The sequence below is a fragment of the Mustela nivalis genome (assembly GCF_964662115.1).
Source record: "Mustela nivalis genome assembly, chromosome: 13".
NCBI classification, from domain to species: domain Eukaryota; kingdom Metazoa; phylum Chordata; class Mammalia; order Carnivora; family Mustelidae; genus Mustela; species Mustela nivalis.
This window is the reverse complement of record NC_139032.1, coordinates 70,462,808-70,480,842: the sequence shown is the minus strand read 5'-3', so window position 1 is coordinate 70,480,842 and position 18,035 is coordinate 70,462,808. Positions and strand designations below refer to the sequence as shown.

General features: G+C 39.9%; 1 protein-coding gene across 2 annotated transcripts in view; it reads left to right on the top strand.

The window, feature by feature from the left end:
- CTNNAL1 (catenin alpha like 1) overlaps positions 1-18,035 on the top strand; it is a 59,759-nt gene that overhangs the window by 8,255 nt on the left and 33,469 nt on the right. For both annotated transcript variants that reach the window (XM_082696874.1, XM_082696875.1), the window contains exons 2-6: positions 5,606-5,795; positions 12,606-12,793; positions 14,452-14,571; positions 16,684-16,773; positions 17,770-17,940. In XM_082696874.1, the coding sequence (XP_082553000.1) occupies positions 5,606-5,795; positions 12,606-12,793; positions 14,452-14,571; positions 16,684-16,773; positions 17,770-17,940 (759 nt within the window). The remainder of the gene's footprint in view (positions 1-5,605; positions 5,796-12,605; positions 12,794-14,451; positions 14,572-16,683; positions 16,774-17,769; positions 17,941-18,035) is intronic.

Genomic DNA, 18,035 nt, shown 5'->3' with positions numbered 1-18,035 from the left:
AATAGCTATGAGACCTTAAATAAGCATCTTTTAGTGTCTATTGCTTTCTTTGTAAAAAGGGGATAAAGTAGTACCTACATGCTAAGCTTACTGTGAGGATTAAATTACATTGTTTGTTCAAAAACACTTTTTTTTGTGCCTGCCACGCAGAGATGTTAGTGTTATGCCGATGCACCCTGTTTCTTCTACCACGCATTGAAGGTTCATCTTAGACGATACCAATCTAATCCATCAGGCAATCCAGTTTATCTGTTTTCCATTCTCTTGACTATTGCTGCCTTATTTCAAGCCAGCATTAAAAAAATTTTTTTTTAAGATTTGATTTATTTGACAGAGAGAGAGATTGAGAGAGAGAGAGAGCACAAGCAGCGGGAGTGGGAGAGGGAGAAGAGCAGTGAGCCCAATGCGGGACTTGATCCCAGGACTCCAGGATCGTGACCTGAGCCAAAGGCAGACTGCTTAACCAACTGAGCCACCCAGACACCCTAAGCTGGCATTTTTTAGAAAAGATTTTATTGATTTACTGATCTGAGAGAGAGAGAGAGTAACAGTGTGAGCAGTAGGAAGAGGATCTCAAGCCAACTGCACACCGAGCATGAAGTCCAACGCAGGGCCTGATCTCCTGACTCTGAAATGATGAATTCAGCCAAAACCAGGAGTCAGACATTTAACGCATTGAGCCATCCACGTGCCCCAAGCTGCCATCATCTTTTACCTGGACTACTGCGATGCTTTTCTAACTGGTCTCCCTCCTACTTTTGCCACTTTTTCAATCCACTCTTCCCCCAGAAGAGAGTATTCTTTAAAAAAAAAAAATTGAGATTGTATTAGTTATTATTAGTTATTTACTGCTACTTAATGGTTTAAAAACAACAAACATCTATTATCTTAGATTCTTTGTGTCAGGAATTTGTGAATGACGCACCTGCCTGGTTTTAGACTGCTCACATGTCTGTAAGCAGAAGGCCCAAATGGCTAGCTGTCGGCCAGAGGCCTCACTCAGTTCTTTGTCATGTCAGACTGCATCAGGCTGGTCAAGTGTCTTCGTGACATGGTAACTGGCTTCCCCGTAGGGGGAATAATCTCCTAGAGGGAAGGATGGAAACCAGCGTGTGTTTGTGACCTGCCCTCCAAAGGAACGCACTGTCACTTCTGCTTTATGAGTTAGAAGTGATTCACTCAGTTCAGCCCACACTCAAGGACAGGGGAGTTAGGCTCCACCTCTTGAAGGAGGAATAGCAAAGAATTTGTGGACATATTTTAATATCACCACACTTCACACTATGGTCACAAATCGTTTACCTCTTCCCGTTTGCAAACAGCCTCCACCCCAGTCCTCCTAAACATCTCATCCCTCTATAGTATCCGCTGGAAATTCAAGATTTTGCCATCTAATTCTGATTCGGTGAGGCTTTTTGTATGTGTAGTTCCTTAGGTGTAGTTCCTTGAGTATAGTTTCATTTGATCTGAAAACTTGTGAACTAAAGCGACAAATAATTTGTTCCCAAACACACAACTTCTAGTGGTAGGACAGGCAGAGAATAATCATTACGGACATTTTTGTTAAAACAACCCCTCCACCCCAAACAAAACAAAACAAAACAAAACAAAGCAAACGGGAAAATTGGCGTGGCATAACTGTCATATACTTCTGTTTGAAAATGGGAAACAGAGGAATAGGAGTCACTGGTTCACAGGTTCTGAAACCCACCCAGACATAGGTTAGTAGTACGCCGAAGACCTGAGGTGTGGGGATGTTCTTCATGGCTCTTAGCATGGCCCTTGGAGCCATCCTCGCTCATGAGAGGTAGCCCATGTTTGTAGCTGCACAGTTTCCTGGCCTGCACACTGCCTGTGGAAGCCTCTCTTTATTTCATACTGATCGATCTCCTTCAGTCCAAGATGGTAGCATTCCTCCTGACATAATTTTCTTTAAAGTTTTGTGGGTCTCCTGTGGATCTTATTGGGCTCGCTCAATTAGGCAAACCATACCCGCAAGTCTCTTTATGATAAGCCCTGCTCTAACCCGGGCTTCTTCTGGGGCTCCTCAGGACAGTATTTCTAAAACGTCTCAGGAGACCTGTTGTTTAAGTGAATGGATCTCTGGAGCACCACCTTGAATCTTCCTGAGATCCTAACGTACAATTTTATAGTCACACTCTTAGCTTCAGCTTTAGACCTTGCTTTCCCGACAGTGCCCTAGATTTTGTTTTTGCTTGGAAGCCATTCTTAATTTAGCATCATTGGCCTCCTGGTGAAGCTGGGAATTTTTAAATCCAGAAGGCCTGGCTTCTTTTTTATTTCACAGTGTTTCCTTTAGCTTCTGTCTCACATCTTATATTTTACATTTTAAGCAAGAAACCAAGTAGCATCTTCAAAATATGTCTAGAAATCTCCTTAGCTGGATCACCCAGTTCATTAGGTGTATTCTCTAATTTACACATTCCTGGGGGTGAGTTTCTGTCACTACATACCAAAGATCGTCTTTTTTTGAGTTCCCAATAAGATTTTTCTCACTTCCCTTTAAAGCCTTCACCCATAGCTTCTCAGTGGTCACCGTACTTCTACAAAGTTTATTCAGCACTCTCTAGCTTTTACTAACTCCTCAAAGTCCATTCAGCTTCCAAGGCCTGATGTCAAAGCCACTTCCACATTTTGGTTTTTGTTACAGCATTGCCCCATTTTCAGATGCCAAAACATTGATCAGTTATCTATTGATACATAATAAATCACCCCAGATTTAGTGCCTTAAAGCAGTAAACATTTATCATCTCATAGTTTCTGTGGGTCAAGAATTCTGGGATGGCTTATCTGGTAGTTCTGGATTCAGGCCTTTTGTGAGATTAAAATCAAGATGTTGACTGGATGCACAGTAATCTGAAGGTTCGACTGAGGCTGGAGAGTTTGTTCCCATACTCACTCTAATTGCTGTAGGCAGGAGTCTTCAGTTCTTTACTATCTTTTGGCCAGAAGCCTCAGTTTATTCCCCTGTGGGTCTCTCCATAGAGTTGCTTGAGTGTTCTCCAAGATATGATAGCTGGTTTTCTCCCAGAGTGATTGATCTGAGATTGAGGAGGGGGCGGAGATGGAAGTTACAATGTGTTTTATGACCTATTCTCAGAATGACCTGTTCTCAGAAGTACACTATTGCTTCCACTTTACTCATTAGAAGTGAGTCACTAAGTTTAGTTTATACTTAAGGAGAGAAAAATGAGGCTCTACCTCTTAAAAGCAGAAATACTGAAGAACTTGTGGACACATTTAAGAATAGCTTAAATGGCAAGGTATCTGGGTGGTTCAGTTGGTTAAACAGCTACCTTTGGCTCAGATCATGATCCCGGAGTCCTGGGATCCAGTCCTGCATCGGGCTCCCAGCTCCACCGGGCATCTGCTTCTCCCTCTGACCTTCTCTCCTTTCATGCTCTCTCTCATACTCTTTCTCTCTCTCTCTCTCTCAAATAAATAAATAAAAATCTTAAAAAAAAATAGCTACAGGGTGCCTGGGTGGCTCAGTTGGTTAAGCATTGAGCTCTTGGTTTGGGCTTAGGTCATGATCTCAGGGTCATAAGATCAAGCCCTGCAACGGGCTCTGCACTCATTGAGGAGTCTACTTGTCCCTCTCCCTCTGCTCCTCCCTCCCCTCAAACCCCGCCTGCAAATCAATCAATCAATCAGTCTTTAAAAAAAAGTCACTACAGAAAGTATACCACTTTCCTGCTTAGAAACCCTTCAGTGTTTTCTTGTCACACTTAGAATAAAATACAAACTCCTTACTCCAATGCGCAGCCTGTCATGGCTGATCCCCGCCCACATGCCGGGTGTTGGTTTTATACTTGTCCTCTTGCCCCGGTTCTTTGACTACTTTTGGCCTTACCTCATTCCTTGAGCAGAACAGCCCCCACCCCACCTTCTTCCCCACCCTCTCTCCCTCTCTCTTTCCTTATCACTCTCCTTATCCCTCTCCCCATATCCTTCCCTTCCTGTCTCTATCTCTTAACAGTTATGTCCTCTCCCCAAAATGCCTTGTCTCCTGATGTTTGCCAGCTTGGCTACTTTGTGTCATTTAAATCTTAGCTTAAATAGCATTTCCTCATAGAAGGAAGATCAACTCATCTGACATACCTACACAAATACTTTCTACCATATCCTCCTATTTTAATATTTTGCATAGCATTTACATTAATTTTTCTGTTTACCTATTTGCTTGACTGTCATTCCTCCCCTGTCTCCCACTTGAATGAGAGTTTGGGCCTTTCTTGCTTGCTTTCTCTTCATTGCCTAAAGTTTTACTTGGCATATGATAGGTGGGTAACAAATATATTTTATATGACTGCATTATTGTTATCCTGATAGACTGTAAACTGAGTAGGACAGGATTGTGTTAGTCTTGTTCACTGGTACATCTTCAGGACCTGGCATCTAGGAAATATTTTAAAAATTAATAATAATATTACAGATGAGGACATTTGGAGAGATCATTAAATTTCCCTAAGGGCATTTAGCTAGTGGTGGCAGAGCCAGGCTCAAACCCAGGCCTTCCTGATTCTAAATTAGTATTACTGTAACATATAAAGTGCCTGGCACATGGTAGTTGCTCAAAGAACCATTCCTTTCTTCTTATCTTAATTCTCTGTTCTGGTCTTTGTTAATGCATGTACATAAATCATTTCATAGTTATATTCAGTGGACATGTACTATTTAGGATCTGTATTTTTCATGTAACAGTCTTTAAATATTTTTCTATGTCAGTATTGTTCATGTACTAATTCTCTGGGACATTTTGAAGATCTGTATTTGTTTCAACCATCTTTTTTTTTTTCTTAATGATTTTATTTATTTATTTGAGAGAGAGAGAGCAAGCATGAGAGGAGAGAGATCAGTGGGAGAAGCAGACTCCCCGCTATGTAGGGAGTCCGATGCGGGACTCGATCCCAGGACTCCAGGATCCTGACCCAAGCCAAAGGTAGTCGCTTAACCAACTGAGCCACCCAGGTGCCCCTTGTTTCAACAATCTTAACTTGTCACCTTTTATGTTCTGTTTCAAGAAGCTGGTCTATAAATTTGTTGAAATATCTAGAGGGCTTCTGAAACTATGTGTTCTAGGGAACTGTCATTGGGTAAACTTGGAATTGATGTTAATAGAAACATTGTCCTAAAAACAAACAAACAGGGGCACCTGGGTGGCTCAGTGGGTTAAAGCCTCTGCCTTCGGCTCAGGTCATGATCCCAGGGTCCTGGGAACGAGCCCCACATCGGGCTCTCTGCCCAGCAGAGAGCCTGCTTCCTTTCCTCTCTCTCTGTCTGCCTCTCTGCATACTTGTGATCTCTGTCTGTTAAATAAATAAATAAAATCTTAAAAAAAAAAACAAACATTTAAAACAAACAAACAAAAAACATTGTCCTGAGGAGGGATGCAGGATGATGCTTTGCTGGTTGTCTCTGTTGAAGCATTAAAGTTGTGAATTTAGTCTGTTAGACCAAAGACTGTTGCTATATGCTGGGCCTAGTCTAGTATGCTGGGCTTAATTTTCTTAGCCTTTGTGATACAGCTTTAAAAGATGCTGAGGTAAATTTTAATCAGGTTGCTTTCATCTTTTATTTTTAGATTACCACCCTTATTAATCATAAAGATAATACCAAAAAGTCTGATAAAACTCTGCAAGCAATTCAGCGTGTAGGACAAGCGGTCAACTTGGCAGTTGGAAGATTTGTGAAAGTCGGGGAAGCTATAGCCAATGAAAACTGGGATTTGAAAGAAGAAATAAATATTGCCTGCATTGAAGCTAAACAAGCAGGTATGTGATATTGATGTTAATGCCTATTTATACCAGTTTTATTGTTTTGGATATGATGACAAATTACTGTCTTATTTTGAGTAAAGGTGGGTACCTGTCTTAGGCCTGTGATTACAGATTCTTACAACATTAAAGGCCTGGATTAGCTTCCAGGAATATTGAACTTCTCTTGGCTCAAATCCTAAATCTGACACATTGAATTCTTTCATTGGGTAGGGTAGTATCTTCCATTCTTGCCATTAACCATTGAAATGCCAGAGATATAGGAGAATGTGAGGCATGGACTTTGGCCTCGAGGAGCATATTAGTTAATTGCCATTGTGTAGAACATGGAAATAAAAATTAGCATGTTCGGGATTGTATGTTTGAGCCCCACATTAGGTATAGACATTACATAAAATCTTTAAAAAAATTAGCATATTCCTGTATTCATAGCAGACAAATCATAGCGTCTTCAAATTTTGTAATGGCCCACAGTTTTCTATAGCTGGTGGCACAAAAGCCTGAGACAACCTGGGGTGTTTTGATGGATACAAACAGTTCACCTTTGTTGACATATAATTTATCCATTTGTTCTTTCAGTAAAGATTTGGTGAGTACTGGCTGTATGCCAGGCTTTCTTCTAGGCCCTAGGGATATAGCTGTGTACGTATCAGTCAAATGTCTGCCCTCATAGAGCTTGCATTCTAGTAAGGGAGACCAGAAACAAATGAATAGATATATAATAGTTATTCATGAAAAACTCAAGCAAGTATGGGTTAAGGGATCAATGGAGGTATATTTTAGAGAGGTCAAATTGTCCCAGTTTTTATGCTGTTGACATTTGGGACCAGATAGTTACTTGTTGCTAATAGTTTGTGGGGGGTGGGGGTGGCCTGTGCTTTATAAAGTGTTTATCAGAATCCCTGGCTTCTGCCTGTTAGACGCTATTAGATTCCCCGCTTTCCCCACTGTGACACTAAAAATGTTTCCAGACATTGCCAGATGTCCTTCATGGGGTCAAAATGGCCCCCAGTTGAGAATTATTGAGGTAGGGGGTCAGGAAGCCGCTCTAAGGAAGTAGCATGGGAGCAGAGTCTGCTCCATTGAGGGTCCCAGCTACATGAAAGACTATCTGGAAGAATGGCATTTTTGGCAAGGAGAAGAGTGAGAACAGGTATGGCCTTCTAGAAGGGCAAAGACAGGGCTGTGTTCTAAGTATCAAAGCCTAATGGAAGGCTTTATGCAGGTTGGTGACATAATCTCATATTTTAAAAAAGTCACTGGTGGTTCCTATATGAGGAGTAGATATTAGGAGGCATGAGGTTGAAATCAGAGACCAATTAGAAGGCTGTTGCAGGGGTTCAGGTGATGAATGGTGGCCACTTAGATAATAAGGTCATTGCGTTTGAGGTGGTAAAAAGTCAGATTGCATTTGGCTTTGTTTTTTGTTTTTTTTTTTTAAATCAAGGTAGAGCTAGTACAATTTGCTGATAGTTTGGATGTGGGATGCAATAGAAAGAAGAGTCATGGATAACTCCAAGGTTTGAAGTATGAACAGCTAGGGAAATGGTGGCCATTTACTGAGATGGGCAACCCTGAGGGAGGAGCAGGTGTGTTTGGAGGATCATCCTAAGTGAAATAAGGCCAAGGAAATATGGAGGGGCCAACCAGATCATATGTGGTCCTATATGTTATATGAGTGACTTCAGGTATTACGCTATAGATGACAGATTGAGGAATTTTCAGCCAGATAAGAGACATAGTTTTGTGTTAGAAATCTTTCTTGGTAGGATAGAAGGAATGAACAAACAAGGGTCAAGTAGAGAGAGTTGAGGATAAAGGCAGGGAGATGAATATGGAGTTTTGTTTAATAAACCAGGCTAAGTCAAGGCAATGCCTTAGGGATAATAAAGAACAGGGAGAGTACATGAAATATTCATTAAGGTGGTTAAATAGATAGACTTCATTATTGGTTAAAAGCAGGGAGAATTCTGAGTTGACTCTTGAGTCAGTAGCCATTCACTGTGCTAGTGAATAGATTTCAAGTGGGGAAGGAAGGATGGTTTTATTCTATTCATAATTTATATTTTGCCTATGTTGTAAAGAGGATTTAAAGTAGCTTACAATAAAAGATACATGTTTAATAAATCCATTACAGTGGGTGATGAAAATAAATATCAAAGTCGGAAACTTCGACCAACATTGTTACTCTAATTAAGCAAGAAATTTATCTTTGTACTTCCTGGAAGGCAAGAGACAAATGTGGGAAAGAAAGGGTTATATAATTCTCATCATTTGTTGAAAGGAAACAAACCAGCTTGTCAAGTGGAGAGCAGCTTCTTTCCTGGCACTAAATTATCGTGTGGGCGCTTATACAACAGACATTACATAATGCAATGGACAATTCAACAGAAAATGTAGAGATGTTCTACATATTACTGTTGTTTTTTTTTTATATAGCAGCCCTTAATTAAGGCAAGAGTAGGGGTTTTTGAATGAAAGGGCAAGCTGAGTCCTACTCACCTTATGGGCTTTGTAGGCTGTCACTGTGCTCAGTATAGGGTGAGAAAAGAGGATGTGGTCCACCGACCCACACTCCTGTAGACTGTGGTACTTGGAAGCCATCTGTTGTCATGGACTCCACCTGTTGTCTCTTTTTGAAGTGCCCTTCCCCCTCTTGAGAGCTACCTCTTTTGTCACTCTGGTAAGAGAATGAGAATGGCGCCTCCTGGAGTTGTGTAGTATGGAAACCTTATTTTCTCTTAACATGTACAAATCTCAGACTTAACTTTAATAATGTTTCTAGCCCGCTCAGCCCATAGTTTATTACTGTCTCCTTTGGACAATTTAATATTTATTTGAGGGAAATAATATAAAGTAGTAATAAAGAACTAGGACTTCGGAGTTAGACTGCCCAGATTTCAGTCTCAACTCTTCTCTTGATAGCAGTGTGATATTGGGCAAGCTATTAAAGGGTTTTAAACTTCAGTTTTCTCATCAATAAGATGGGGGTCCTGTTAGTGTTTATAGAAGTGTTTTGATACAATGCATGTATGCATTTGGCACATAGAAAGTATTCAATAAGTATTAGTTATCATTATAGTTTTGTTTTTGTTTTTGTGTTTTACTTTTCTTTCCTCTGGTGAGGTTTTTCTTTTTTTCTTAAAGATTTTATTTTTAAGTAATCTCTATTCACAACATGGGGTTCGAACTTACAACTCTGAGATCAAGACTCACACTCTCCACTGATTGAGCCAGCCAGGGGCTCCTCCTCTGTTGAGTTCTTTCATTGTGTTTTTACATTTTGTTAAATTGAGGTGTAATTGACTTATAATGTTATGTTAGTTTCAAGTGTACAACAAACAGTGATTTTTCTATTTGGATATACAGTTGACCCTTGAACTACAAAGAGGTTAGGGACACCAACCCCTGTATACTTGAAAATCCATGTATAACTTTTGGCTCCCCCAAAACTTAACTCCTAATAGCTTACTGTTGAACCAGAAGTCTTACAATTACAAACGGTTGATTATCCGATAATTTGTATGTTGTACATATTACATAATATATTCTTATAACCAAGTAAGCTAGAGAAAAGAAAATGTTATTAAGAAAATTATAAGGGGGGCACCTGGGTGGCTCAGTGGGCTAAAGCCTCTGCCTTTGGCTCAGGTCATGGTCTCAGGGTCCTGGGATCGACCCCCGCATCGGGCTCTCTCCTTAGCGGGGAGCCTGCTTCCTCCTCTCTCTCTGCCTGCCTCTCTGCCTACTTGTGATCTCTGTCTGTCAAATAAATAAATAAAATCTTTTTTAAAAAAAGAAAATTATAAGGAAGAGGAAATACATTTGTAGTAGTAGCCTTGTTTATTGAAAAAAATCTGCATATAAGTGGACCCACAGCTTTCAACCTCACATTGTTGAATGGTCAACTATATTGTGAAATGATCACCATAGTAAGTCTAGTTAACATCTGTCATCATACACAGTTAAAAATTTTGTGTGTTTAGTAAGAATTTTTAAGATTTTCTTTTTTAAAAATGCAATTAAAAAAAAAAAACATGTAATAGAGTATTAAACTATGGTTGCCAAGCTATATATTACATTCCCATGACTTATTTGGTAACTAGAAGTTTGTAATGTTTGACTCCACCCAATTTGTGTCTCCCTTCAGCATTTTTACTTGTCTACTTAGTCCCATATTTTTTATGGGAGCGCAATAAATATTTGCAATATATTGACTGACTTCAGGTTTTCACATTAAGGCACAACAATCTAATTACATACACAAGTTAAAAATGGCAACCACGAAGCTAAAAGGACAGCTTTGTGACTTTTTTAGGGAGCTAATTTCTGAGCAGTCTACACTTTGAACAATTTTATGTTACGGAAGAATTTGACCATGTTAGTAGAACTAACCAAATGTTATCATCCCACGTAGTTAGGAATTTAATGCCTGGGTTTAGTCAGAAAAAAGAGAAGTTACATAATGCCATATGTTCAGGCTCTTATGTAGCATCTTTAAGGATTGAAAGCTGTAGGAAAAAGTAATATTTTCCAGAGGTCGAGAGGAAATATTTTTATCCTCAAAGCTATTGCACACTGATACTTTTTCTCCTGCCCATTTCTGTGTTCAAGAAGGTTTAACTCTAACCCTTTTTTCCTCTGTATATTTTGTGATATAAACTGTATTAGTAATCTATTGCTGTGTAACAAATTAACCCAAACCTAGCAACTTAAAACCACAAACATTTATTACCACACCTAGTTTCTGAGGATCAGAAATAAGGGAGTGGCTTAGCTAGTGGGGTCTGGGTCAGTATCTCACAAGGTTACACTCAAGGTGTCTGTTTGGCCTGTGGTTATCTGAAGGTTGACTGGACTGCAGGATCTGCTTTCCAGTTCCCTCTGTTGGTTGTTGGCCAGCTTCACTTCTTTGTTGGCTTTTGGGCAGAGGCCTGAGTTTCTCCCTATCTATGCCTCTTTGTAGGGATGGCTGCTTACAACGTGGTAGCTGGCTTCCCTGAGAGACAGAGGGAGCAACCAAGATGGCTACCTTAGTGTCTTTAGAAACCTGTCTTGGAGGTAACATACTATCACTTCTGCCATACCAATCCTTGTATGGTATGGGAAGAGACAACACAAGGATGTAGTAAATTCCAGAAGGTGGGCATCACTGGGAGTGATCTTGGATGCTGGCTGCCACAGACTTCCTCTATTAGTAGAGTTTCAGTTATGGTCATGATATGTAACCAGTCCATATTTACAGCCTTGTTTTTGAGTTTTCCTGTGTTGTTCAAATTCTTGTCACCTGGAAGTAAATTTGTCATCACCCTTTCTATGCTCTTCTGATTTTTAAAGTGATTCAAGTTCACAAACTTGAAGCCATTTTTTTCATCTTTTTCCTATCATTGCTCAGGTGCCAATTTTATATTTTCTTTACCTGGTATCTCCCAAATCATCTTTTTTGTATTCCTATAGCTGCCTTCTTGTAAGATCCTCACTGCTTCATACCCACAATTGAAATTCTGCCCGAGTAGTACCCTGACTTTGAGTCTTTCCCTTTTCCAGACTGATCCTAAATCTTGACTTCTTTATGTCATACCCTGTGACCTGTCCATTAAAATTCAAGTACTTGTACTCAAGATCCTTAGTTTATGGGCTGATACGTTATTGGATACACACACACACATACATATATACACATATATGTATATATACAATATTATATATTTATATAATAATATTGACAAGGGGGGTTTTGTGAGAAAATGAATCCTTTGTGCATTGAGGTTTATATAAGATATAAACAATTACCTTGAACATTGCAAGATGATGGAAATTTTTTTTTTTTTAATCTTGTTAAGTTAAACAGTATAGTTTGGAAGAAACTACAGACAGGCTTCATTTTTAAGGAGAACAAATATTTGTATTATATTATTTTATTGATGGATAATTGCTATTCCAGAAATCAAAGCGTTTTGATAGCCACATTTTGATAGTGAAGAAGAGACTTTTTCTAGAGGGGTTGGACGTTCATTTGGTAGAACGATTTATGCTGGGCATCATAAGAAGTATAAGTTCAAAGAGTAAGCCTCAGGGTTAGCAAGTGTCTTGAGTTCTCAGGAAAGATACATTTGTTGTTTTCCCACTCAGAGCCCGGGCTGCTCAACAGATAAACTTGCATATCCCTTTGCCTATGGATTGTTTTTCTAGGCCCCCTTATTACTAAGAATGCCTCCCAAGGGCCCAATGCTTGGTCTTCTTTCCATGGGTGTTCATAAAAGCCTGAGCCTCTTCAGGCTATGGAGATGGGCAGTGACTGCCACCCCCGTCCGGTACATTTCTATCCCTTCACCCCTGGCCAAAGTCTTGGCAACTGCTTACTGCCCTGCTTTCGGTTCTTCTTTGGTTATTGGGTCTTAGGATTTCTCTTATTTGGTCTTACAGAGAAGGCTTTTTTAGTTTAGATCATATAGTTTGCTGTATCGCTAGAAGAAAAGTTAAAATATTTTGCAGACTTGATGAAGGCAACACATTTCTCCAAGTTCTTAAGAATGTGCCACTGTTTTGTCATTAGAGAACCTCCTACGATAATCCTGTGCTCATCAAGGAGAAGCTGTTTCTTCTTTCTGAAATGAGACCCTAAAGTCAAGTGTCTACCCACTGGAGCACATTCCATTCAAGAATAGAGAAAACCCCCTTTGCAGAATAATACATACAATATAGAAACAAAACAAAAACAAAAACAAAAAATAGAGAAAACCCTGCATTTTAATTTAAGTGCATCTTATTCCCAGTTTAACTTTTTACCCTTTCCTTTCTTGTTAGGAGAAACAATTGCGGCGCTTACAGATATAAGCAGCTTGAATCATCCAGAATCTGACGGCCAGATCATGATTTTTACAGATAAGACAGGAGTTATAAAGGCTGCAAGATTACTTCTTTCTTCAGTGACAAAAGTGCTGTTGCTGGCAGACCGAGTAGTCATTAAGCAGATAATAACATCACGAAATAAGGTACTCGTCTTTCTGTGTTTCTGTGTTATGTCTTTTGGGGTTGTTCAAAAGTGTTTATTAGGTTAATTACAGGGAATTTGGCAATACTTGTCAGTTTCAATTATTTATGCCTCCAGTTTAAAAGTGTAGTTTAAAAGTGGTGTTTCTTTTGCACCTGTAATTTCTAAACAATATATGCACTGGGTCTGTACATTTAGATGTAAATAGTATTTCTTCCCAGAAAATCGTTATCTACTTGTTGAAGCTTATTCGTGAAAGCTTTTCATGTGCACAGATTTGGGAAGAAAAGCCAAGAAATATGACAATGTATGTAGTAAAAACCTGGTTGATAAAAATACCAAATTCCTCAGTACCTTTTTTTTTTTCAGACTCAGAGGATAATAATTTGTAAGCTTAAGAAAAAAAATTCAATCATCTGAAACCACAGTTATCCACAGAAATCTACGGAATTTCTGTTGCAGCATCCCTAGAGATTATGAATAATCATAAAGCTTGCTGAATAAATTTAAACTCTCCCAGTCTAGAAGAAGTCTTCCAGTCACTGAGCTAATGGTCGTGCTCCCCCATCATCCGGGGAGGCCAGGGCATGGAGAGTCACTTCTTGCCCTGGATAATTCCCTAGGCAAGGAGGAAAACAGTTTGCCAGGGAAGGGATTGTCTCATTGGAGTTTGAGGACAGCACTACCTGATGAGCACTGAGTCAACTAAAGAGAGTGAGTTTCAAGTGAAAAAGAAATTGGAGAAGTGGATCGGGCAGTGCTGGAGTTATAGGAAAAACCCCTCTCTCTTTAAAAGACAGAATTTCTGCTCAGTGGTAGCAATCTGCCTTATCTGTGCTGGTCGCCTGGATTTCCTGAGCTGCCAGGGTGGCTTACCAGCCATCATATCCTCATTTTCAAAAGTAAACACAGGATATCTGTGTTTTCTTTACCTATCTTGGTCTGACAAGAGCTAATCCAGTATTATTATTTTAGAGAAAAATATTTGAAAATATGTTTCACATCTGTTCACTTTACTTTTAGTATCAAGAAAACACCTAACATTGTCTCTTGGCTCTACTATAGGTTTCTGAAGTTGTTTGTTTGTTTGTTTTACCCCTGGCTGCCCAGAGCCTCTTGGCAATTAATTTATTCAACACAGACAATTCCTGACTGATCCGAACTGTTTTCCTGCTCTAGAAGCTACACACCTTCCTTTCCACTCCTCCCTGTGCAGGTGACCTTCCGTCTACTTTCTTGGGAAGAATAAGGTTCCCCCAGTTCTGGTTCACTGAACCTTATGGCTTCCCTGTAATACCTTTATGCCCCCTGTCTTCCTAGTTCTCTGAAGATTGGATTACCTCTGTCCTGCACATGTCCACCTTCTCCAGACTTTGCTACATAAATGATCTCTTCTCCTGTATCTCGAGTAGTTTCTTGTACTCTTTCTCCTTTTAATTTTCAAGTAAGCTCAATTCTCCCCACCATAAAAACAAATTGTTCCCTAGATGATTCTAACCTTCGGATGTGCTTCTACTTCTCTGGGCTCCTCCTTCCCTGTCTTCCCCTCTGACGACTCCTTCTCAGCTCTCTCCTAGAATTCAGAGTGTCTCCTTTTTCCTTGACATCTCAGTCTCTTTCATATCTATACCTGACAATCAATTACTCTCTGTTTTGCAGGTTCTTGCAACTATGGAAAGACTAGAGAAAGTGAATAGCTTTCAAGAGTTTGTCCAAATATTCAGTCAATTTGGAAATGAAATGGTGGAGTTTGCACATCTAACTGGAGATAGACAAAACGTATGTGTTTACCACATTTAAACATTTTCAAATACACATATACTTTGTCATTTAGATGGAAGTGTGGTCTTTGTGATCTTCTGGGTTGGTTTATTTGCTTATTAAATTTATAATCTTGGTGTTGAAAACCTTTCATAAAGGAGCTAGGATGAAGTAAGTAACTTTACATGACTTTTTTTTTTTTTTTTTTACATACATTTACCAGTTAAATATGTTCTCACCACACACACTAGGAGAGGTCATGTTTGCCTTCAGAGCTCAGATCTAATATTTCCTATTTTAGGAAAATATATTTGACTCTTCTATGAGGGCTCAAACAAATAAGTTGAGTCATCATAATTATATATTCTGTTGGTATTTTATTGTATATCTGTTTTTGTAATTTGTTACGTATTCTGCTTTTATCTATTTCCATCAGTTTTCTCCATTAGAATCAATAATAATAAGTCAAGCTCTTATTTATTTGCATTAGCTATGCGTTAGGTACTTAATACACAACATCTCATTAATTTTGAAAACATTCCTATAAGGCAGGTGTTGTTATTACTGTTTCACAGCTAAGGAGATAGAACCTGTGAGGATAATAAACTTTCCCAAGGTCACTCACCTAACAGATTGAACTTCGTTGTGTCTGATATTGGAGCCTATAGTTTTTAACCTACAGTGTGATATTAGTTCTTTATAGGTCTTTTCCTCAATTTAGACTATAAGCTCCTAAATTTAGGGAGTCAGAAGACCGTATTGTATCTAGCATTGACATTTCTTTGTTGTGGTATTCATGCATGAGTTGATCTTGTCAGCAAGTTAGATATGTAATAAGGTACCTCTTAAGATTTTTGGAACAGTCCTATAGACTATCATGTTGGCCATGAACTTTCCTGGTTGTGGCTGGAATTGGAAAATGGGTATTGGCCTGGTTTTATGGACACCTCTTTTTGTCCTGTTGACTAGCCCTCTAACAGATTTTTTTCGTTCATTCGTTATTACTGTATAATAGATGGTGTTATGTATGGCCTACAACCCACAAATGGGAAGACTGACTAATGTGACTGGTGAAAATCTTGTGTAATTCAAATTTCAGTGTCTGTAGTTAAGTTTTATTGGGACACAGGCTTGTTAGCTTGTTTACGGACTGTCTCAGTGTGGCTTTCACACTGCAGTGGCTGAACTAGTTGTTGCAGACTCTCTGTCCCAGAAAACCTGAAAACTTTGTTATCTGGCCTTTTGTTGAAAATGGCTGCTGACCTCTGATTTAGATGGCTGTGACCAAATTATTATAAGAGTGTTTAGTTCTAGATTTGATCACAGCACTTAGGTACTTTCTGTAATAGCATACATCCTATCAAGGGCTCTATGAAGAGAAACTAAAAGAAAAAATTCAAAGCACGGCGCCTGCTTCAGACTTCATAATCCAGTTGGAGAAAATGAGAGACCCGAAAACATCTTAAGACTATTTAAGAGCAGGGCGCCTGGGTGGCTCAGTCATTAAGGCCCTGCCTTCGACTCAGGTCATGATCCTAGAGTTCTGGGATCAAGCCCCACATCAGGCTCCCTGCTCTTGGGGAAACCTCCTTCTTTCTGTCCCACTCCCCCTGCTTGTGCTCTCTCTCTCAAATAAATAAATAAAATAAATAAATAAAATCTTAAAAAAAAAATTTCAGAGCAGCATATTGGTTAAGTTTAACCAGACATGGTCTCTGAAAGTGTTGACATCTAAATATCTAATTAAAGGAAATAATAGCGTACAAATGCTTGATAAATAGGTCGCTCTTAATGGAGTAAAGAATAAGAAGGTTGTTTCCGGTCAGGAGGGAAGGATTTTGGTGTGGGCACGAGATCGTCAGTGTGCAGGCACCAGAGTGCGGGGCATCACCCCCCTGCTCCGTCTCAGGTCCTGGCTCTCCGCCCTCAGTAAGGGCACCTGTTTCTTTCCATACACTGTGTTGATGGATTTAGATCAAAATGCTGGCATTTTATAAAACTTTATCCTGTTTTTTTTTTCTTTGTCACTTTTTAAACAATGTTACTCAATTGATTCTTGTTGCATAAATAAATTTTCAAGAAGTTATTTACAGGATCCTAGACGGCTCAGTGGCTTTATTTCATTTTTAGGATCTGAAAGACGAGAAGAAAAAGGCAAAAATGGCAGCAGCCAGGGCAGTTCTTGAAAAGTGTACAATGATGCTTCTCACAGCCTCAAAGGTAGGGACGCTTTTGTTTTACCCGCTTATATGCCTCCAATTTATGTTTTACATTTTTTAAAGAGATCACAGTGACACATTGGAACATAGGCTACCGCAGTCAAATCCCAGTTACCTTTCAACAAGAGGCCCAACTCCTGCCCGCCCTGCAGACAGCAGTCAGTCCGCGAGTCCCCGCTGCCTGAGCGCCCCCCCTGCGGAGGGTGGCATGGAGGTGCCGAGTCAGGGCGTGTGACGCAGGGTCCCTGCCTGCAGGGGTGCGGGTGTCATGGGGAGCCTGCACGTGTACTCCTGACACAGTGAGGAGACTTAGAATCTGTTAAGTAACAGTGGAGTAGTAATCCAGCCTTTAATTTGTATAGTGTGTAAATCGGCACCTCTGATTGCTTTTGCTACTTTTAGCGAAGTCGTCAGTCAAGTGCTGGTGACTCCGCACCGCATCTGGCCAGCGACGCGGTGCAGTCCTAGAGGAGAGTCGTCCGCCGCTCAGGAGCCGCTTGTTTAGAGTCGCGGTTTCGGCTCATGGTGTTTACCCTGGGCTGGCGTAGCGAAGCCTCCGCGGAGCCCGCTGGCAAGGCTCCGTTCACATCCAGGCCCCTGAGCAGCTTTCATTCACACCATTTTCCAAAGTCAAAGATATGTCCGCTGCCGTAGAACATGTGGTCATGTGTTCCCGCTCTTTTTTAGTTTTCACACCTGGAAGGCAACATTTAAAAATAGTTTTAATCATGATGAAGATAGCCCCCCCCCCCAATTTTAAGTAATCTTATTGAAGCATAAAGATACAGTTTTGCACTCTGCCTTTTTCACTTAACCTTGCTATCGCTTTTTACTCATCCTGCTTCCACTTTTAGTGAGGAGAAGCAGCTGGGTGAGCCAGGGACCCGGGAGATTTTGGTAAAGAATCATTTTTATTAGCATGACAAGTTCTCTGTCAGATTTTGTGTATTATGGTATGGGCCCAGTCTGAAAATAAACATTCTCAATTGTTTTGAAGACATGTCTGAGGCATCCCAACTGCGAATCAGCCCATAAAAACAAAGAAGGAGTATTTAACCGAATGAAAGTGGCGTTAGATAAGGTGATAGAAATCGTGACTGACTGCAAACCAGGTGGAGAGACTGACATTTCATCTGTCAGTATTTTTACTGGAATTAAAGAATTCAAGGTAAGAATGGGGAGAAGATATATTTTTTTCTTTCTGTATCAGAGGAACAGCTCTAGATGTAGTACACATGTGTTGGTGTAATATTTTAGAACAGA